Below are 23,716 nucleotides of genomic sequence, written 5' to 3'. Positions count from 1 at the left end.
CCACAGAGCAGCCCCCATGACAATTACTCTGTGATCATCCTGACTGATTGACTGCTGTTCTGCATCCCGCATCAATTACTACCAAAGTCTCACTCAAATAAAACTGTGTCTCGGAGGTTTGTGTTTGTTCTTAATTCCAGCACAATGTGTGTCTTGACCTGTGAACATCCAGGTTAGAAGAATATGTCATCAGCAACCATGCTTGCCGTAAAAGGAACTATGCATGTCGTAAGAGGCGACTAACGGGATCAGGTGGTCAGGCTCGCTGACTTGGTTGATGCATGTCATCGTATCCTGATTGCATGGATCAGTGCTCATGCTATCAATCACTAGATTGTCTGGTCCGGACTTGATTATTTACAGATCTCCATCTTATTGGTGGAATATGGCTGAGTGTGGATTTTAAACAATAAACAAACAAAACAATTTGTTTCAGTCCGAGAAGTAGCTACACGTAATGATGGTTTCCACATGTTCAGTCTTTGTCACTGCAGACTGGTGATTCATGACCCCAGCATCCTGAGCTGGTCATAAGGGGCAACTCAATGGATCTGGTAGTGAGTTGGGTTTAACGCCGCTTTTAACAGCTTTCTGGTTATATCGCGGTGTCAGCTTAATGTGGGAGGAAAGCCCGAAGTGATACAGGTCTAAGACGTTTACCACTTTGGTGAAACCCACGAGCATGGATATGGTGCTGACAAACCTAGAAACATAATTGGGGCGAACCGGGATTCAAACCCACAATCATAGGTTTCTGGCGTTCCCAAGGGGCGCAACTCTGCACTGCGAATCACGGCACCTTAGACGACTGGGCCACCCGTGCCCCCTGATGGATCTTGTAAGATTTTATGTCTTGTTGATAGCGTAATATCATACCTGACAACATGGATCTTGCCCATAATATCAGTCACTGGATTGCCTGGTCTGGATAATACCAAGGTTGTAACTCTTGATGCTGCTGAGAGATGTGGATGGACATAAGGTGACAACACTATTTTCACAAATATTTTTATTGGCTTGTATAAACAAGACAGTTTCTATGCCCTGCGCCTGATGGTGATGGTGACTGCAGGGCAACTGTGGCTATATACATTACATGAAAGTTTATACAATCTATCAGTCATCCACCCTGGGTGGAGGGCATGCCACGATCAATTGTCAACTCTTGGTGGGGAACATGCCACTATCAATCATCCACCCTGGGTGGGATGGGAACTCCACTATCAATCATCCACCCTGGGAGGAGGGCATGCCACTATCAGTCACCCGCGTGGGAGGAGGGCATGCCACTATCAATCATCCACCCTGGGTGGGATGGGAACTCCACTATCAATCATCCACCCTGGGAGGAGGGCATGCCACTATCAGTCACCCGCCTGGGAGGAGGGCATGCCACTATCAATTGTCAACTCTGGGTGGGAAGGGAACTCCACTATCAATCATCCACCCTGGGAGGAGGGCATGCCACTATCAATCATCCACCCTGGGAGGAGGGCATGCCACTATCAATCATCTACCCTGGGAGGAGGGCATGCCACTATCAATTGTCAACTCTGGGTGGGAAGGGAACTCCACTATCAATCATCCACCCTGGGAGGAGGGCATGCCACTATCAATCATCCACCCTGGATGGAGGGCATGCCACTATCAGTCACCCGCCTGGGTGATGAGGGAACTCCACTGTCAATCATCCACCCTGGGAGGAGGGCATCCTACAATCAATCCACCTTGGGTGGGTGGCAGTGCCACTATCAATCATCCACCCGAGGTGGAGGGCATGCCACTGTCAATTGTCAACTCTGGTGGCGAACATGCCACTGTCAATCATCCACCCTGGGTGGGAAGGGAGCTTCACTGTCAATCATCCACCCTGGGTGGGAAGGGAGCTCCACTATCAATCATCCACCCTGGGTGGGAAGGGAGCTCCACTATCAATCATCCACCCTGGGTGGGAAGGGAGCTCCACTATCAATCATCCACCTTAGGTGGGGGGCATGTCAATATCAATCATCTACCTTAGGTGGGGGGCATGTCAACATCAATCATCCACCCATGGTGGGGGACATGTCAATATCAATCATCCACCCTGGGTTGGGGACATGCCACTATCAATCATCCACCCTGGGTAGGCAAACTACAAAACTGGGCCACCAGACTTTGTGCAACATTTACAAAATTAACCCTTCATGCATCATGTATGCCTGTCCTGCAACATTCACCAGTGACACCATTGATACAGTGGAATTCATAAATACAGCCTTAGCGGTCAGTCTAGCTCGGATCTCTTGTACAAACACTTTCATACACTGTCATCATACTCTGTTGTTAATCTGTATGTCCATCAGACAACATTGGTGTGAGGGGAGTGAATGACTGACACCCACCATAGACAACTGTCAGCTAACTAGTTTTGTTTTCAAGCAGCCGAGTCACACGAGGCAGCTCTACATGTACATCTTAGCACTTATTTCAACACGGAGTAACAGTGGCTGGTACACAGGCATATGTACAGTCTTATAAATCTTAGCAACAAAATAACAACTTCAGGGTCTTCAACAAAATAAACTTCACATCTTTGTAGTGTATTTACAAACTACCTCAAACACAGGAAATGTACATCTTCCCGAGGCAAGAGAGTTAACTGACTTCAAAAGTCCAGTTTCCACCCTTGCCGAACTAGGCTGGAATTACTGGGTTTCGATCGTAACGCCAGCAGTGGCTATTACCAGTTATGTCCCTTTTAAGCCTCTCCTATGGACCAATCAGATTCCATCACTTGCGTTTGCTTCACACAAAATGGTGGCACCCAGTCAGGACAATCTGATCGATAATCAAGATCTATATTGTGATAAAACGGGTCTTACATCGCGAAATGCATCAAATCACATGTGCACCTTGATTAAAAACATGAAAAGATTTGGAAAATATCTGCTGACAACGAGTTGGCGGTGCACATGCTTTGCAAATCCTGCAATCGACCGAAATCTGCACGACAGTTTACGAACCGGATTTTTATTTCGGTGCGCGATTTTGATTGGACTATGCAAAGACTCGTTAGTCCAGCCAAAATGTAACTCCATAATACCAGCCTAGTTCGGAAGGGTGGAAACTGGACTTTTATAGTCAGTTAACTCTCTTGCCTCGGGAAGATGGGAAATGTATGATTGACAAGCTCACTATGCAGTGTCTACAACATGGGTGACATCAGGGCAAGCCTGATGGATATTACAGCATGATATCAGAAACATATTGCAACCATGACTACTTACTTGGTATAGCACTCTTGTTGACATAACGTAATTTATCTCAAGCATAAACAATGGTATTTTACACTACAGGATACTCTTTTCACAAAAACAGGTAAAATGCACTGAAATTGTGGTCAAGCTTGTTTCAGACTAGGATTATCAAAACATCAGCAGTTATGTCCCTTTGCTGAAAGCCCTGTTTGATGTCGGTGCACACAAACCCACGCAACTGACAGTGTAGTGTTCTAGCATTATTGTGTTCCATACAAAACTTGTCAAAGTGAAACATCAGTGTCCAACAGTGTCAGCATATGTATACAGGCATCCATATCAGAAACATTTTACAAATTCCAATCACTTAAAAAACTCCAAAACAAAAGACAACTTGATTACTGAAATTACTACTTGGTCTAAAACATTCTTTTAAAGATTTAGTTGATGATTTCATGAATGAGACAAATTTCTGTCTGAAGCAAGATCCACCATCATGTACATCCCTGGCATAAACAGCGGAGCATAATACGGAGGACGCTCCTCTCCATAAACACCGCCATCAATAGGCAATGGTTGGAAGGACAGATGCAGTCTGGGTCTGTGGTGAGAAATTACTTCTTCAGGGGACTGTTTCATTTCAAAACTTCCTTTTTAGGCCAGATCAATATATTTTCTTGTTTTAAAGATTTCCTTGGTCAAAATGCCAAAAACATACCAAACCATACTCACTGTAAGTTAACAAAGAGGGTGTTATTGAAACCATACTCATGTTAAATCTGATTTCAGGTGGTTTAGAACTAAGTTCAAACATCGATGCTAAAACATTTTTGATAATAGTTACAAGGCAAATATATACAGGACACACCCCTGCTGTTTTCTGTAAATAAATCTGTAATACACTCATGAAAATAAGAACTATCCTGTAAAGTTCTGGTTTTTGTAGGGGGCGTATAAAGATTATCTACAGATTGGTCTAGAAGTTGGTCAGGGTCTTTATACGGCGAATTTGGTAAGAGTCTTAACAAAACTAAAAACAAAAACGTGAAAAATAAAGTATAGTTTCAATCAAACACATCATCTTCATTTAAATAAATTTCTTATTTTCGCAAAGGTTCTGTCTGTACAACAAGATCAAACCTGCATCTGGCCTTGACCTTATCTGTAACCTCCTTAATTTGACCTTAATATGAAATGAATGAGTGTGGCCTTATATAGTGGCTGAAATTTTTTTTTAACTAAACAACATAAAATAGTGGGTGTTCATTGAAACAATTCTCTTCAGGAAATCAACACATTTCTTTACCTGGATCAAAATACTGCTTGTTTGTTTCCAAAGACAAAAAGTTCCTTCAGAACATAACACTACAGCATCAATATCAAATATCAATACCTGAAGTCAGACTCCGTGGTTATATTTCAGTATGTACATACATAAATCCAAACACACAAATCACTCAAAAATTATTTGATTTAATCAACATGGAATTTTTAACCCTTGAACCAGTTGGTGTCCAGGACACAGTCGGAGACCCACAGAGACCTGCACAGGCTGTGAGTCCTGGTGTACACAGTCGGAGACCCGTAGAGACATGCACAGGCTGTGAGTCCTGGTGTACACAGTCGGAGACCCACAGAGACATGCACAGGCTGTGAGTCCTGGTGTACACAGTCGGAGACCCGTAGAGACATGCACAGGCTGTGAGTCCTGGTGTACACAGTCAGAGACCCACCGAGACGTGCACAGGCTGTGAGTCCTGGTCTACAGTCGGAGACCCACAGAGACCTGCACAGGCTGTGAGTCCTGGTGTACACAGTCGGAGACCCGTAGAGACATGCACAGGCTGTGAGTCCTGGTGTACACAGTCGGAGACCCACAGAGACATGCACAGGCTGTGAGTCCTGGTGTACACAGTCGGAGACCCGTAGAGACATGCACAGGCTGTGAGTCCTGGTGTACACAGTCAGAGACCCACCGAGACGTGCACAGGCTGTGAGTCCTGGTCTACAGTCGGAGACCCACAGAGACCTGCACAGGCTGTGAGTCCTGGTGTACACAGTCGGAGACCCACAGAGACCTGCACAGGCTGTGAGTCCTGGTCTACAGTCGGAGACCCACAGAGACATGCACAGGCTGTGAGTCCTGGTGTACACAGTCGGAGACCCGTAGAGACATGCACAGGCTGTGAGTCCTGGTGTACACAGTCGGAGACCCGAGAGACATGCACAGGCTGTGAGTCCTGGTGTACAGTTGGAGACCAACAGAGACATGCACAGGCTGTGAGTCCTGGTGTACACAGTCGGAGACCCGTAGAGACATGCACAGGCTGTCAGTCCTGGTGTACACAGTCGGAGACCCACAGAGACATGCACAGGCTGTGAGTCCTGGTGTACACAGTCGGAGATCCACAGAGACCTGCACAGGCTGTGAGTCCTGGTGTACACAGTCGGAGACCCACAGAGACCTGCACAGGCTGTGAGTCCTGGTGTACAGTCGGAGACCCACAGAGACATGCACAGGCTGTGAGTCCTGGTGTACACAGTCGGAGACCCGTAGAGACATGCACAGGCTGTGAGTCCTGGTGTACACAGTCGGAGACCCACAGAGACCTGCACAGGCTGTGAGTCCTGGTGTACAGTTGGAGACCCACAGAGACCTGCACAGGCTGTGAGTCCTGGTGTACACAGTTGGAGACCCAAAGAGACATGCACAGGCTGTGAGTCCTGGTGTACAGTCGGAGACCCACAGAGACATGCACAGGCTGTGAGTCCTGGTGTACACAGTCGGAGACCCACAGAGACATGCACAGGCTGTGAGTCCTGGTGTACACAGTCGGAGACCCACAGAGACATGCGCAGGCTGTGAGTCTCGGAAGCCTGTTTCCCCATCCTGGAGTACAAAGGTCACACACATCATCTGTACATAGAGGACACGTATCACATACCACCTGGATTCCATCAAGCTTACGGCTGGACTGGGATTCCCTATCCTCATATTTCCACAAGTTCACTTTCTTAAAATTTAACCATTTTTATTCTAAATACAAACAAAGTGTGAAGCCCCAGAATGAGTGAATGTTTATGGAGTCTGCATGAAGCAATCAGGTTTCTGATGGTTAATAAGTAGAAGTTAAGTATTGAGCAAACACAGGGACAACTTGATTAATAATACATAGTGATGTAAACACGGAGATTACCGTTTCACACTGCCTCAGCAGCAATGCACAAAGGAAAATGCTTACCGAATTCGACCCAATAAGCGCCCAGGGCGCTTAAAATAAAGACAGAAGGGGGAGGCGCTTATTGGGACATGGGCGCTTATTGGGTCGAATACGGTATGTTGTAATGAATCCAGCTGTTAACACTATTTAGTTTAGTAGATCATCTCAGAACTAATTTGACAAAGAACAGTAGTTATCACTTGATGAACTTTTGTACCAAGACTTATATAACACCTCCCAGATGCTACCATTATAAGGGTTAGATGCAAAATCACAATCAACCAGATCATTGGTATGAATTATGTATATCATTTGTTATAAGACAATGACTTCCCTCTCCAGTCTAACTCATCATCATCATCATCATCATCATCATCATCACAGCTTATCATAATGATTATGGATATAAGAAGGACATTAACAAGAGACATGTCTAGACCTAGCTAGGACACACATGAGATCGGGATAGTTGCACCAGGGCAGAGACGGCCAGCTACACTCGCATGTGCTGCCACCTTCAGGGCGGAGCCCTGGCCTTGACCCTGTGTGTGTGGACATCATCGCTGTCATGGTAGCAGTAACAGTTGCTGTAGAAGCAGTAGCAGTGGTTGTAGTTGTTGCTGCTGCTGAGGATGCAGCAACATCAGTATTTGTTGTAAAAGTATAGCCATACTATATTCAGTCATGTCCAGGGTCTGCATACACAAAGTGGTCCTGGAACACAACTATTGTAAGTCTATTTTAAAGTATATGCATCACAATAGTCTTAGTGCTACGATCTCTTTGTGCAGGTGGGTCCGGGAAGGTACTACCAAACCCCACTGAACAATACTATCCCAGTGTTAGCAGCAGTGCTTCGTGTGTGTATCTTCCGCAAGCTTCGATACACTGTGATGATGACAGCATTGTAAAAATATCTTGTTATACTTTGCATCCTTCCAACTGTTTGACTTAAACGTGTTCCTTCAGAGCCCAAGTCACCAACAAGCCCATCTATCACATGTGTTCAGACATCGGCAGATACACTGCTTCCCTGACAACTGCTGACAGACAACACATGGGAAGACTTCTCCGGCTTCAATCACCACACATCTCGACCAGTCCCACACATTTATACTACTTCCCTGACGACAAATACGGAGGACTTCTTCACCTAGTACCTGGCTTTACCCCACAAGTCAGCCTCAATACTCATACTGATACCCTGACAACTTATTGATTGACAATAGGGCAGAATACTTCTCCACAAAGCACTTGGCAACACCAGAATCAGTCTGAAGACTTATACTGCTTCCTCGACAATATGTGCAGAAGATTTCTCCACAAAACACTTGGCAACACCAGAATCAGTGCTTGGCAACATAGAATCTGTCTAAAGACTTGTACTTCTTCCTTGACAATATGGGCAGAAGACTTCTCCACAGAGTGCTTGGCTACATAGAATCAGTCTGAAGACTTATACTGCTTCCCTGACAACACGGACAGAAGATTTCTCAACAAAGTGCCTGGCTTTACCTCACATCTGGACAAGAAGTCAGACTGTAGGTATACCATTTCCTTGACAACTTACTATCTGACAACAAAAGCAGAAGACTTCTCACCTCACATCTGGACAAGAAGGCAGCCACAGTAGATATACCACTTCCCTGACAATTTGCTGACTGACAACATAGCTAGCAGACTTCTCCCCACGTGCCTGGTTTCACTTCAGAACTGGCTAAGAAGAATGACTCTGATGATCCTTTGTCTTCCCCGAGGACTGTCAGCCATCCTTGAAATGATCCTCCACAAGTGTTATTGGTACTCCACTACTTATGAGATAACTTGTTGCAATGTTTCTATCAACATTTAAACAGACGGCATCTGTAAGCACACATCATGGCCTGCCTCCTGTTTCAGCACAGCCATCAGATGATGCTTCACTGTGGACTTGCATACCATGATGCCTGTCCTTACATTAGTGTATTATTACATCAGTGTATTGGGCATTTGGCCTGATGCTGGCTCATCAACTTCAGAACCAACCCCCTCGTAAGCAACATATAGCGAAATACAGCCAAGACACAAATGATTTCATGTTTGAAAGGACAAATAAAAAGAACTTCAGACTTGATAGATACTTATGCCTCCATGAAGGGCACTGCAGCAGAAAATTCTCAAGGTCATAAGTTGAACTGTGGGGGTCAGCAATACAATTCATCAACATCATTAAAATCTCCAAATGAACAACTTGGGGAAACTTCACACTTGCTGAATGAACTCTATGACAGCTAATTCAATATTGTGATGCCATCATACTTTTGGTTGAATCATATAACTACATAAAAATGCCATCATTGTGAAGATGACAGAACCCTCTGAAGCCTGGAGTTTGTTGGTTTACAGGTATAACAAGGACGTTCCACAGGGAGACCTAACATCCACACACACGGAGGGCACAAACGGTCGATTATAGGAACTATTACTGAGAATCAAGGGGACACAATCAGTCAAGATCTGGCGAGGACTTGCTGCTGGAAGGAGGGTTATCTTCTCCTGTGTAGATCTTCAGAGCTTTCTCTTTACGAGGTGAGTAAGTCAGCCTTTGACTGGAGCGAGATATTCTATAAAAGAACAAACCAAAGTTAGGTTCAATTAACAAGTGATTTGTTGTAATTGTTTTTTTTTTTCAGAAGATACTTTAAAAGACATTTTTGCTTCATTTATCTTGCTCATAAAGTTTTAATAATGGAGGATAATTGTCCTTTCGTGTCAAATAACACATACCACTCAAACACAATTATTTTTTATGACTACAGTTAATCTGTCAAGTCATGTTGTATTTATCTCATAACATGACATTGAGTGATCAGTTATATTTAAATTTTACCACTAACTACATAACAATACCTGATATTTTCTTTCTGCTGAATTTCCTTCTTCTTTTCTTCCGAGAGCTCCATTATTTCTTCAGTTTTATCCCTGAAACAGGAAGTCATGACAGCTTATGAGAATGGCACCTGAGTTTCACTTCCACGTGAAGAAAGGGCAGCAAGGATGGACTTGTGATTCTGTTGGGGGGTGAGTTTAAACCTTGTGTGTATAGAACACATTATACAGTGAGCTTGTGTCATTAAAGGGAAGTCCTTTTGGCAGCAGAGAAAGAAACAGTCATGTTTTACAAGTATTTAGACCCTGTAAGTCCACACTGTCAGACATATTTATAAAATACATTTGGGTTATGTCAAGGATTCATTAACTTCCATTCTTAATATTGATGCTTCTATTCATCCATGCATCGATCCACGTAATTGAGATACGATGACATGCATCAACCAAGTCACCAAGCCTGACCACCCGATCCCGTTAGTTGCCTCTAGCAACAAACATATTCGCCTTTTACGGCAGACATGGGTTGCTGAAGACCTATTTTACCCCGGATCTTCACGGGTACACCTGTAATTGAATCATATGTTTCACCTGTACTCATTTAATCACACCTGAAATTACATCACATGCCTCTACTTATCCCATCTCAACCTGTAATTACTTATCCCATCTCACATGTAATTACTTATCCCATCTCACCTGTAAAATATCACATGTCCATCATCACAGATATAGAGAGGCCACACGTTGAGGGTGGAGACCTGAGGGTTCCAGTCGAGATCTTGTTGTATCTCCAGTACCGATGTCTCACACGGGAACGTGCCCTTGCCCTGTCAACAGGAAGCATGAGTACCTCACACCACGGCCACACCTAGCATCTGACTTAATCAACAATATGAGGACCACAAAGAGGCTCTACCCACCGACTCCAACACAGCTCTACTTAGGAGACATATTGTGTTTTCAATGTAGAGCTAGGTAACCTGTAGATTTAACCGTGTTTAATTGAATTTGGAACCGAACGCTCAGCATGAGCAAGCTTTGCAAAGCTTTTGTTCTACACCGCACGTCACCGTTATGACATCATATTGCTCATTGTGATGCAAAAGATAAGACATCACAGTCGTATATAGAAAAGCACCAAATTCCAAACTCTCTGTTGTCCCCCAAACTTAAAATACATTCTCTTTGTAGTTTCTATAGTGTTTTCTACAGAAAAATGTATTGTCACAAATCCTTTGAATAGTGCAGTAACTGCAACTTTGCATTTTGTAACCTATAATTGTAGATAAAATTATTTAAATATGCCTACAATGAGTAAAAAAGGGAACTATTCTTTGAATATTAGCTTATGCAGTGATGCGGCTGTCAAATGGGCTGTTTTAGTTAGAAGAGGTTAATGTGATTTAACCAGTAATCAAGTAATTTCCAAATTCATGGCAGAATATTCATTTAAACTATGTATTGAACTCTGAACTGCAAGTTACAGAACAGGTACAAAGGCCTATGTTAAAGACTGCTTACTCAGCAATATTTCAGCCAAATAATCCAGTCTGGATTAGGCAAACAACGATTGACAGCATGAGCCTAGGTCCATGCCATCAGGGGCTGCCGACTGCCATCAGAACACGATCTCCATCTTAGTCAGCTCATACAACAAGCATGCCGACCTGGTCTCACTCAGAGTTCTGTGACATTATGACACGAAGGATGGTAACAAGCTTATACATGTACTGTCCTTACCTTGGCAAAGTCCACGTTTTCTCCTGGGACAAGACTCTTCTCGGCTATCTGGAACATGAAGCAAAAGGCTGTACAAACAGACTTGATTAAGTAATATACTCGTACCAACACTATGGGTGAGTGAGTGAGTTGGGTTTGACGCCGCTTTAAACAGTATTCCAGTTATATCATAGCGTGTCAGTTTAATGTGGGAGGAAAGCCTAAAGTGATGCAGGTCTCAGACGTTTACCACTTCAGTGAAACCCATGAGCACGGGTATGGTGCTGACAAACCTAGAAACATAATTGGGGTAAACCGGGATTCGAACCCACTATCATAGGTTTCTGGCATGCCCAAGGGGCTGTTGTAGTTGGCATATGGTCCTATGCACAGGTCACAGGTAACAAATCCGGTGAAGTTAAGCAACTTCGGTCACGGAGAGTCCTTGGATGGGTGTCCGTGGTAGGCAGCTTGTTTCCTGCAAGTTTCTAGGGCTTCAGTCCTGCCCCACACTGAACCACATGTACCACAGGTGTTGTCTCCTTGGGCAAGTGGATTTGTTCGAAATGTGCCTCTGTTCACCCAGCAGTGAATGGGTACCCGGTAGGATGAGATCGCAATGTAATTAACCTTCTAGCACCAAACAGGCGGCTTAGGTTGTATATTCCCCAGGGAGCTGAGAACTGTTGCAGTAGAGTTTACATGTTTGTTGTCTAATGCTGCACTCAACAATCTTCCAGCTGTAAGATGACGGCCTGTAAATAATCAAGTCACCTTGTACAACAAGCTGAGGTTGATTGAGACAAATTCTCACCCGGAATTCTGACAGTGGTCAGAGTATGTTGTCAGACCATCCAATCCATTAACTCACCTCGTACGACATCTTCAATGTCAGAATGGTGAAGATACAATAAATGTTATCCAAATATGCTTATAATGAACGGGTGATTGAGTGAGGTTTGGGTGGGCGGAAGGATGTAAGGAAGAACGGCAAGCTCTGTGTATGACCTGATGAAGAACCACTGGACAGCTGACCAACCGACTCACCTGAGTTCCATGTATGAAGGTGAGTGAGTGAGTGAGTGAGTGAGTGAGTGAGAGAGTGAGAGAGTGAGTAAGTGTTTGGGTGGGTGAGTGAGTGAGGGCATGAGTGGGTGAGTGGGTGAGTGAGTGAGTGAGTGAGTGAGTGAGTGAGGGCATGAGTGAGTGAGTGGGTGAGTGAGTGAGTGAGTGAGTGAGTGAGTGAGTGAGTGAGTGAGTGAGTGAGTGAGTGAGTGAGTAGGCGAGTGAGTGGGCGAGTGAGTGAGTGAGTGGGAGAGGGAGTGAGTGAGTGGGCGAGTGAGTGAGTGAGTGAGTGGGAGAGGGAGTGAGTGAGTGGGCGAGTGAGCGAGTGAGTGATATTTACCCTAAGTTTGAGTTCCTCCACTGTCTGCTGGTTGAGAACTATTTCTTGGAATGGATCAATTTCGTACGTTGATGGGTGCCATCGCCTGATGTAGAGAGCAAGCTGGGACATGGACGTCATCAGCTCAGGAGCTAGAGTAGAGGATAAAACAAAACTTCAATCCTTAAACAGGCGGAGTACTGTAGTACTGTAGTGACACACACAGGTTCAGATACAGATATAACTGTGTATCTTCAATGTGGACATACCGGCATACCAACAACGACCAGGGTGAATCATCCTATCACATACCATACCTACACACTCTTCCAACCAATGTGACACTACTGCTACAACTATTGGCATCAAACTATACTTCTAGCCATCTATGAAAACACCTGTACCCACCACACATGATCTCTATAGCACATGTACCCACCACACATGATCTCTATAGCACCTGTACCCAGCACACATGATCTCTATAGCACCTGTACCCAGCACACAAGATCTCTATAGCACCTGTACCCAGCACACAAGATCTCTATAGCACCTGAACCCAGCACACAAGGTCTCTATAGCACCTGTACCCAGCACACATGATCTCTATAGCACCTGAACCCAGCACACAAGGTCTCTATAGCACCTGTACCCAGCACACATGATCTCTATAGCACCTGTACCCAGCACACACGATCTCTATAGCACCTGTACCCAGCACACAAGATCTCTATAGCACCTGTACCCACCACACATGATCTCTATAGCACCTGTACCCAGCACACAAGATCTCTATAGCACCTGTACCCAGCACACAAGATCTCTATAGCACCTGTACCCAGCACACAAGATCTCTATAGCACATGTACCCAGCACACAAGATCTCTATAGCACCTGTACCCACCACACATGATCTCTATAGCACCTGTACCCAGCACACAAGATCTCTATAGCACATGTACCCAGCACACAAGATCTCTATAGCACATGTACCCACCACACATGATCTCTATAGCACCTGTACCCAGCACACAAGATCTCTAAAGCACATGTACCCAGCACACAAGGTCTCTATAGCACATGTACCCAGCACACAAGATCTCTATAGCACCTGTACCCAGCACACAAGATCTCCATAGCACCTGTACCCAGCACACAAGATCTCTATAGCACCTGTACTAATACACAAGATCTCTATAGCACCTGTACCCAGCACACATGATCTCTATAGCACCTGTACCCAGCACACAAGATCTCTATAGCACCTGTACCCAGCAAACAAGATCTCTGCAGCACCAGTACCCAGCACACAAGATCTCTATAGCACCTGTACCCAGCACACAAGATCTCTATAGCACCTGTACCCAGCACACAAGATCTCTATAGCACCTGTACCCAGCACACAAGATCTCTATAGCACCTGTACCCAGCACACAAGATCTCTATAGCACCTGTACCCAGCACACAAGATCTCTGTAGCACCTGTACCCAGCACACAAGATCTCTATAGCACCTGTACCCAGCACACAAGATCTCTATAGCACCTGTACCCAGCACACAAGATCTCTATAGCACCTGTACCCAGCACACAAGATCTCTGCAGCACCAGTACCCAGCACACAAGATCTCTATAGCACCTGTACCCAGCACACAAGATCTCTATAGCACCTGTACCCAGCACACAAGATCTCTATAGCACCTGTACCCAGCACACAAGGTCTCTACAGCACCTGTACCCAGCACACATGATCTCTATAGCACCTGAACCCAGCACACAAGATCTCTATAGCAAATGTACCCAGCACACAAGATCTCTATAGCACCTGAACCCAGCACACAAGGTCTCTATAGCACCTGAACCCGACACACAAGGTCTCTATAGCACCTGAACCCAGCACACAAGGTCTCTACAGCACCTGTACCCAGCACACATGATCTCTATAGCACCTGAACCCAGCACACAAGATCTCTATAGCAAATGTACCCAGCACACACGATCTCTATAGCACCTGTACCCAGCACACAAGATCTCTATAGCACCTGTACCCAGCACACAAGATCTCTATAGCACATGTACCCAGCACACAAGATCTCTATAGCACCTGTACCCACCACACATGATCTCTATAGCACCTGTACCCAGCACACAAGATCTCTATAGCACATGTACCCAGCACACAAGATCTCTATAGCACATGTACCCAGCACACATGATCTCTATAGCACCTGTACCCAGCACACAAGATCTCTAAAGCACATGTACCCAGCACACAAGGTCTCTATAGCACATGTACCCAGCACACAAGATCTCTATAGCACCTGTACCCAGCACACAAGATCTCCATAGCACCTGTACCCAGCACACAAGATCTCTATAGCACCTGTACTAATACACAAGATCTCTATAGCACCTGTACCCAGCACACATGATCTCTATAGCACCTGTACCCAGCACACAAGATCTCTATAGCACCTGTACCCAGCAAACAAGATCTCTGCAGCACCAGTACCCAGCACACAAGATCTCTATAGCACCTGTACCCAGCACACAAGATCTCTATAGCACCTGTACCCAGCACACAAGATCTCTATAGCACCTGTACCCAGCACACAAGATCTCTATAGCACCTGTACCCAGCACACAAGATCTCTATAGCACCTGTACCCAGCACACAAGATCTCTGTAGCACCTGTACCCAGCACACAAGATCTCTATAGCACCTGTACCCAGCACACAAGATCTCTATAGCACCTGTACCCAGCACACAAGATCTCTATAGCACCTGTACCCAGCACACAAGATCTCTGCAGCACCAGTACCCAGCACACAAGATCTCTATAGCACCTGTACCCAGCACACAAGATCTCTATAGCACCTGTACCCAGCACACAAGATCTCTATAGCACCTGTACCCAGCACACAAGGTCTCTACAGCACCTGTACCCAGCACACATGATCTCTATAGCACCTGAACCCAGCACACAAGATCTCTATAGCAAATGTACCCAGCACACAAGATCTCTATAGCACCTGAACCCAGCACACAAGGTCTCTATAGCACCTGAACCCGACACACAAGGTCTCTATAGCACCTGAACCCAGCACACAAGGTCTCTACAGCACCTGTACCCAGCACACATGATCTCTATAGCACCTGAACCCAGCACACAAGATCTCTATAGCAAATGTACCCAGCACACACGATCTCTATAGCACCTGAACCCAGCACACAAGGTCTCTATAGCACATGTACCCAGCACACATGATCTCTATAGCACCTGAACCCAGCACACAAGGTCTCTATAGCACATGTACCCAGCACACACGATCTATGCAGCACCTGTACCCAGCACACAAGATCTCTATAGCACCTGAACCCAGCACACAAGATCTCTATAGCACCAGTACCCAGCACACAAGATCTCTGCAGCACCTGTACCCAGCACACAAGATCTCTGCAGCACCTGTACCCAGCACACATGATCTCTGCAGCACCTGTACCCAGCACACATGATCTCTGTAGCACCAGTACCCAGCACACAAGATCTCTATAGCACCTGTACCCAGCACACAAGATCTCTATAGCACCTGTACCAATACACAAGATCTCTATAGCACCTGTACCCAGCACACAAGATCTCTATAGCACCTGTACCCAGCACACAAGATCTCTATAGCACCTGTACCCAGCACACATGATCTCTATAGCACCTGAACCCAGCACACAAGGTCTCTATAGCACATGTACCCAGCACACAAGATCTCTATAGCACCTGAACCCAGCACACAAGGTCTCTATAGCACATGTACCCAGCACACATGATCTCTATAGCACCTGAACCCAGCACACAAGGTCTCCAGAGCACATGTACCCAGCACACACGATCTCTGCAGCACCTGTACCCAGCACACAAGATCTCTATAGCACATGAACCCAGCACACAAGATCTCTATAGCACCAGTACCCAGCACACAGGATCTCTGCAGCACCTGTACCCAGCACACATGATCTCTGCAGCACCTGTACCCAGCACACAAGATCTCTGCAGCACCAGTACCCAGCACACAAGATCTCTATAGCACCTGTACCCAGCACACAAGATCTCTATAGCACAAGTACCCAGCACACAAGATCTCTATAGCACCTGTACCCAGCACACAAGATCTCTATAGCACCAGTACCCAGCACACAAGATCTCTATAGCACCTGTACTAATACACAAGATCTCTATAGCACCTGTACCCAGCACACATGATCTCTATAGCACCTGTACCCAGCACACAATATCTCTATAGCACCTGTACCCAGCAAACAAGATCTCTGCAGCACCAGTACCCAGCACACAAGATCTCTATAGCACCTGTACCCAGCACACAAGATCTCTATAGCACCTGTACCCAGCACACAAGATCTCTATAGCACCTGTACCCAGCACACAAGATCTCTATAGCACCTGTACCCAGCACACAAGATCTCTATAGCACCTGTACCCAGCACACAAGATCTCTGTAGCACCTGTACCCAGCACACAAGATCTCTATAGCACCTGTACCCAGCACACAAGATCTCTATAGCACCTGTACCCAGCACACAAGATCTCTATAGCACCTGTACCCAGCACACAAGATCTCTGCAGCACCAGTACCCAGCACACAAGATCTCTATAGCACCTGTACCCAGCACACAAGATCTCTATAGCACCTGTACCCAGCACACAAGATCTCTATAGCACCTGTACCCAGCACACAAGGTCTCTACAGCACCTGTACCCAGCACACATGATCTCTATAGCACCTGAACCCAGCACACAAGATCTCTATAGCAAATGTACCCAGCACACAAGATCTCTATAGCACCTGAACCCAGCACACAAGGTCTCTATAGCACCTGAACCCGACACACAAGGTCTCTATAGCACCTGAACCCAGCACACAAGGTCTCTACAGCACCTGTACCCAGCACACATGATCTCTATAGCACCTGAACCCAGCACACAAGATCTCTATAGCAAATGTACCCAGCACACACGATCTCTATAGCACCTGAACCCAGCACACAAGGTCTCTATAGCACATGTACCCAGCACACATGATCTCTATAGCACCTGAACCCAGCACACAAGGTCTCTATAGCACATGTACCCAGCACACACGATCTATGCAGCACCTGTACCCAGCACACAAGATCTCTATAGCACCTGAACCCAGCACACAAGATCTCTATAGCACCAGTACCCAGCACACAAGATCTCTGCAGCACCTGTACCCAGCACACAAGATCTCTGCAGCACCTGTACCCAGCACACATGATCTCTGCAGCACCTGTACCCAGCACACATGATCTCTGTAGCACCAGTACCCAGCACACAAGATCTCTATAGCACCTGTACCCAGCACACAAGATCTCTATAGCACCTGTACCAATACACAAGATCTCTATAGCACATGTACCCAGCACACAAGATCTCTATAGCACCTGTACCCAGCACACAAGATCTCTATAGCACCTGTACCCAGCACACATGATCTCTATAGCACCTGAACCCAGCACACAAGGTCTCTATAGCACATGTACCCAGCACACAAGATCTCTATAGCACCTGAACCCAGCACACAAGGTCTCTATAGCACATGTACCCAGCACACATGATCTCTATAGCACCTGAACCCAGCACACAAGGTCTCCAGAGCACATGTACCCAGCACACACGATCTCTGCAGCACCTGTACCCAGCACACAAGATCTCTATAGCACATGAACCCAGCACACAAGATCTCTATAGCACCAGTACCCAGCACACAGGATCTCTGCAGCACCTGTACCCAGCACACATGATCTCTGCAGCACCTGTACCCAGCACACAAGATCTCTGCAGCACCAGTACCCAGCACACAAGATCTCTATAGCACCTGTACCCAGCACACAAGATCTCTATAGCACAAGTACCCAGCACACAAGATCTCTATAGCACCTGTACCCAGCACACAAGATCTCTATAGCACCAGTACCCAGCACACAAGATCTCTGCAGCACCTGTACCCAGCACACAAGATCTCTGTAGCACCTGTACCCAGCACACAAGATCTCTGTAGCACCAGTACCCAGCACACAAGATCTGTATAGCACCAGTACCCAGCACACAAGATCTCTATTGCACCTGTACCCAGCACACAAGATCTCTGCAGCACCTGTACCCAGCACACAAGATCTCTATAGCACCTGTACCCAGCACACACGATCTCTATAGCACCTGTACCCAGCACACAAGATCTCTATTGCACCTGTACCCAGCACACAAGATCTCTGCAGCACCTGTACCCAGCACACAAGATCTCTATAGCACCTGTACCCAGCACACAAGATCTCTATTGCACCTGTACCCAGCACACAAGATCTCTATTGCACCTGTACCCAGCACACAAGATCTCTGCAGCACCTGTACCCAGCACACAAGATCTCTATAGCACCTGTACCCAGCACACAAGATCTCTATAGCACCAGTACCCAGCACACAAGATCTCTATTGCACCTGTACCCAGCAAACAAGATCTCTGCAGCCCCTGTACCCAGCACACAAGATCTCTATAGCACCTGTACCCAGCACACATGATCTCTGTAGCACCTGTACCCAGCACACAAGATCTCTGCAGCACCTGTACCCAGCACACAAGATCTCTATAGCACCTGTACCCAGCACACACGATCTCTATAGCACCTGTACCCAGCACACATGATCTCTATAGCACCAGTACCCAGCACACAAGATCTCTATAGCAAATGTACCCAGCACACACGATCTCTATAGCACCTGTACCCAGCACACAAGATCTCTGCAGCACCTGTACCCAGCACACAAGATCTCTATAGCACATGTACCCAGCACACACGATCTCTATTGCACCTGTACCCAGCACACAAGATCTCTATAGCACCTGTACCCAGCACACACGATCTCTATAGCACATGTACCCAGCACACAAGATCTCTATAGCACCCGTACCCAGCACACACGATCTCTATAGCACATGTACCCAGCACACACGATCTCTATAGCACATGTACCCAGCACACACGATCTCTATAGCACCTGTACCCAGCACACACGATCTCTATAGCACATGTACCCAGCACACAAGATCTCTATAGCACCTGTACCCAGCACACACGATCTCTATAGCACATGTACCCAGCACACAAGATCTCTATAGCACCCGTACCCAGCACACAAGATCTCTGTAGCACCAGTACCCAGCACACAAGATCTCTATAGCACCTGTACCCAGCACACAAGATCTCTATAGCACCTGTACCCAGTACACAAGATCTCTGCAGCATCCTTGCCTACAGTTACAGCCTAAGTAGACGAAAACACCTGTACCCTAGCACTCAAGATCTCTGCAGCTAACTTGCCCACAGTTACAGCCTTAGTAGAAGAAAACACCTGTACCCTAGCACACAAGATCTCTGCAGCTAACTTGCCCACAGTGACCAGTCTAAGTAGAAGAAAACACCTGTACCCTAGCACTGAAGATCTCTGCAGCTAACTTGCCCACAGTGACCAGTCTAAGTAGAAGAAAACACCTGTACCCTAGCACTCAAGATCTCTGCAGCTAACTTGCCCACAGTGACCAGCCTAAGTAGAAGAAAACACCTGTACCCTAGCACTCAAGATCTCTGCAGCTAACTTGCCCACAGTGACCAGTCTAAGTAGAAGAAAACACCTGTACCCTAGCACTCAAGATCTCTGCAGCTAACTTGCCCACAGTGACCAGTCTAAGTAGAAGAAAACACCTGTACCCTAGCACTCAAGATCTCTGCAGCTAACTTGCCCACAGTGACCAGTCTAAGTAGAAGAAAACACCTGTACCCTAGCACTCAAGATCTCTGCAGCTAACTTGCCCACAGTGACCAGTCTAAGTAGAAGAAAACACCTGTACCCTAGCACTCAAGATCTCTGCAGCTAACTTGCCCACAGTGACCAGTCTAAGTAGAAGAAAACACCTGTACCCTAGCACTCAAGATCTCTGCAGCTAACTTGCCCACAGTGACCAGCCTAAGTAGAAGAAAACACCTGTACCCTAGCACTCAAGATCTCTGCAGCTAACTTGCCCACAGTGACCAGCCTAAGTAGAAGAAAACACCTGTACCCTAGCACTCAAGATCTCTGCAGCTAACTTGCCCACAGTGACCAGCCTAAGTAGAAGAAAACACCTGTACCCTAGCACTCAAGATCTCTGCAGCTAACTTGCCCACAGTGACCAGTCTAAGTAGAAGAAAACACCTGTACCCTAGCACTGAAGATCTCTGCAGCTAACTTGCCCACAGTGACCAGTCTAAATACAAGAAAACACCTGTACCCTAGCACTCAAGATCTCTGCAGCTAACTTGCCCACAGTGACCAGTCTAAGTAGAAGAAAACACCTGTACCCTAGCACACAAGATCTCTGCAGCTAACTTGCCCACAGTGACCAGTCTAAGTAGGGCTGCTTTATCTCCGTGCCGGTTTCTGTAGACTGAACACTCACTCTCAGTCCACCACCTACAGGCACAGTCACCACACATTCAGTGGACATGACCCATTGCTATAATGATGGACACTCACCATCCAGGATTTCTAGGTACACCTCCCAGTTGGGGAAAATGGCAATTTCATCCTCATAGATTTGAGAATCGATATAGACTGTTCCAGGATTCTTCCATGTTTTCTTTCGTAATCGACACCTGCAACACCAGAGAGAAAGAAATGTAGTGAGTGAGTGAGTGAGTGAGTGAGTGAGTGAGTGAGTGAGTGAGTGAGTTGGGTTTAACACCGCTTTTAACATTATTTCAGTTATATCACGGCGTGTCAGCTTAATGTGGGAGGAAAGCCCGAAGTGATGCAGGTCTAAGACATTTACCACTTCAGTGAAACCCTTGAGCACGGGTATGGTGCTGACAAACCTAGAAACATAATTGGGGCCAACCGGGATTCGAACCCACAATCATAGGTTTCTGGCATGTCCAAGGGATGCAACTCTGCACAGCGAATCGCAGCGCCTTAGACGACTGGGCCACCCGTGCCCCTGAAAGAAATGTAAATTGATCTTGATACACAATGTTATAATACAGAAATAGAGCCAAGAAGCTCTGTAGGTCACCTGGACAATGAAGAAAGTTTTATGATGCTTAAACCTTATAAAGTGGACACAGAAGTGGACAGCCAATTATAATTCCTTGAAGAACTCGGAAACAAACATCAAATATAATCACAAAGTAAAAAGTAACATGCATGCTAAATTTCAGTTTCATCAGTCAAGCAGCATCAAAGAAGCTATAAAGCAGTATCAGAGAAGCTATAAAAGAGCATGGTAAAACTGCAAACGCTTTCCAGTGCAAAGGTCAGTGTTGGGGTTACTTGGGGCACTGGGTCATATACTGTTTAAATATTCTGTCCCAAGAATGAGGGGGGGCTGTCGGGTAGCCTAGTGGTTAAAGCATTCGCTCATCACGCCAAAAACCCGGGTTTGATTCTCGAATGTGTGAAGCCCATTTCTGGTGTCCCCCGCCGTGATATTGCTGGAATGTTGCTAAAAACGGCGTAAAACCTAACTCATTCACTCTTTGAAACGGGCATATGTCATTTTCTTTGATAACTAACACGCTGGTCAAATTAAAATACTGGCCTGCCCTACATGCTTTTGTCTACTTGAAGTTCTTCCACTCTTTTTGCCATAACCACAAGGTGTAGGATGGTGAAACTTTGGCTTTGCCTGGGGCATCATACTGACAACCTCTCAAAAACTTAGTCTACACCAAATTTCATTACATTTTGAAACAGAATTATCATAAGAAATATTAGTTTTCATGATTGTCAAAAAACAAAGGTCAAATCAAGGTCATTATGTAAATATTGCCAAAAAACAGAACATACATGTTGAATCCGACTACTAACTTCACATTTACCTAAATTCTGGACAAAAGTATTGGAGTAATGGCCATAAATAGGTTTTTCAATATGCTGCCATTATTCCATATATCACACACTTCTGCACTTCAAATACATGCAGAATTGGACAAAACTGACATTTTCAGCATGGTGTCCATATTGAAAAATCAGACTGAAATTTTGTGAGAATTTTCAGAGACACCATCGCTTGGATCGTTCAGACAAAGTTTCAGCTCCATAAGCCTTGTAGTTGCAGAGATGACATTGAATAGGAAAAGTTTCAGCTGCCGCAGCTAAAAATACCCATTTGAAATGAAAAGTTTCAGCTGTCGCAGCTAAAATGCCCATTTGTGGCCTCCCCAGAGGTAGGCTAGCCCATGTCCCTCCCTACCTGTCTAGCGGTATCTCCATCTCACACTGTTCCTTGATCTCGGGGAGAATCAGCTTCTTGGACTCCAGCACTGTCATCCCCTTGGCTAGGATGGTCTCCACCAGGAACTTACACGGCTGCAAGCGACACAAGCAGCAGATCAAGTAACTAATTTCTCACAGCGAAGGATTAATTTAACAGAGATGTTTTTCACTTATTCACAAAGAAGTCCCTACAATTAATACTTTCCTATTTTCAACCATGATGATGATATCATGATGTTGTTGCAGTGTATTCTAAGACAGTGTATTCTAAGACAGTGTATTCTAAGCCAGTGTGTTCAGAGCCAGTGTGTTCAGAGCCAGTGTATTCAGAGCCAGTGTATTCTGAGCCAGTGCATTCTAAGCCAGTGTATTCTAAGCCAGTGTGTTCTGAGCCAGTGTATTCTGAGCCAGTGTATTCTAATCCAGTGTGTTCTGAGCCAGTGTATTCTGAGCCAGTGTATTCTGAGCCAGTGTATTCTAAGCCAGTGTATTCTGAGCCAGTGTGTTCTGAGCCAGTGTATTCTGAGCCAGTGTATTCTAAGCCAGTGTGTTCTGAGCCAGTGTATTCTGAGCCAGTGTATTCTGAGCCAGTGTATTCTAAGCCAGTGTATTCTAAGCCAGTGTGTTCTGAGCCAGTGTGTTCTGAGCCAGTGTATTCTGAGCCAGTGTATTCTGAGCCAGTGTATTCTGAGCCAGTGTATTCTAAGCCAGTGTATTCTAAGACAGTGTATTCTAAGCCAGTGTATTCTAAGACAGTGTGTTCTGAGCCAGTGTATTCTGAGACAGTGTGTTCTGAGACAGTGTGTTCAGAGCCAGTGTATTCTGAGCCAGTGTGTTCTGAGCCAGTGTGTTCTGAGCCAGTGTATTCTAAGCCAGTGTATTCTAAGACAGTGTATTCTGAGCCAGTGTGTTCTGAGCCAGTGTATTCTGTGCCAGTGTGT

General features: G+C 45.8%; 1 protein-coding gene across 3 annotated transcripts in view; it reads right to left on the bottom strand.

The window, feature by feature from the left end:
* Window positions 1-994: 994 nt before the first annotated feature.
* The window catches only part of LOC124140326 (ubiquitin carboxyl-terminal hydrolase 47-like), a 63,345-nt gene continuing 40,623 nt past the window's right edge, over window positions 995-23,716 (bottom strand). For 2 of the 3 annotated variants that reach the window (XM_048383717.1, XM_048383718.1), the window contains 7 exons: window positions 22,753-22,868; window positions 21,039-21,157; window positions 12,456-12,586; window positions 11,072-11,119; window positions 10,028-10,158; window positions 9,350-9,421; window positions 995-9,063 (listed from right to left, as the gene is read on the bottom strand). In XM_048383717.1, coding sequence (XP_048239674.1) covers window positions 8,946-9,063; window positions 9,350-9,421; window positions 10,028-10,158; window positions 11,072-11,119; window positions 12,456-12,586; window positions 21,039-21,157; window positions 22,753-22,868 — 735 coding nt within the window. In that variant the 3' untranslated portion in view covers window positions 995-8,945. The remainder of the gene's footprint in view (window positions 9,064-9,349; window positions 9,422-10,027; window positions 10,159-11,071; window positions 11,120-12,455; window positions 12,587-21,038; window positions 21,158-22,752; window positions 22,869-23,716) is intronic. The other variant, XR_007218286.1, reaches the window with a different exon arrangement.

Source organism: Haliotis rufescens, unplaced genomic scaffold (assembly GCF_023055435.1).
Source record: "Haliotis rufescens isolate VD_foot unplaced genomic scaffold, xgHalRufe1.0.p SCAF_5, whole genome shotgun sequence".
Lineage (NCBI taxonomy): Eukaryota > Metazoa > Mollusca > Gastropoda > Lepetellida > Haliotidae > Haliotis > Haliotis rufescens.
This window is presented reverse-complemented; position numbering and strand designations above follow the sequence as displayed.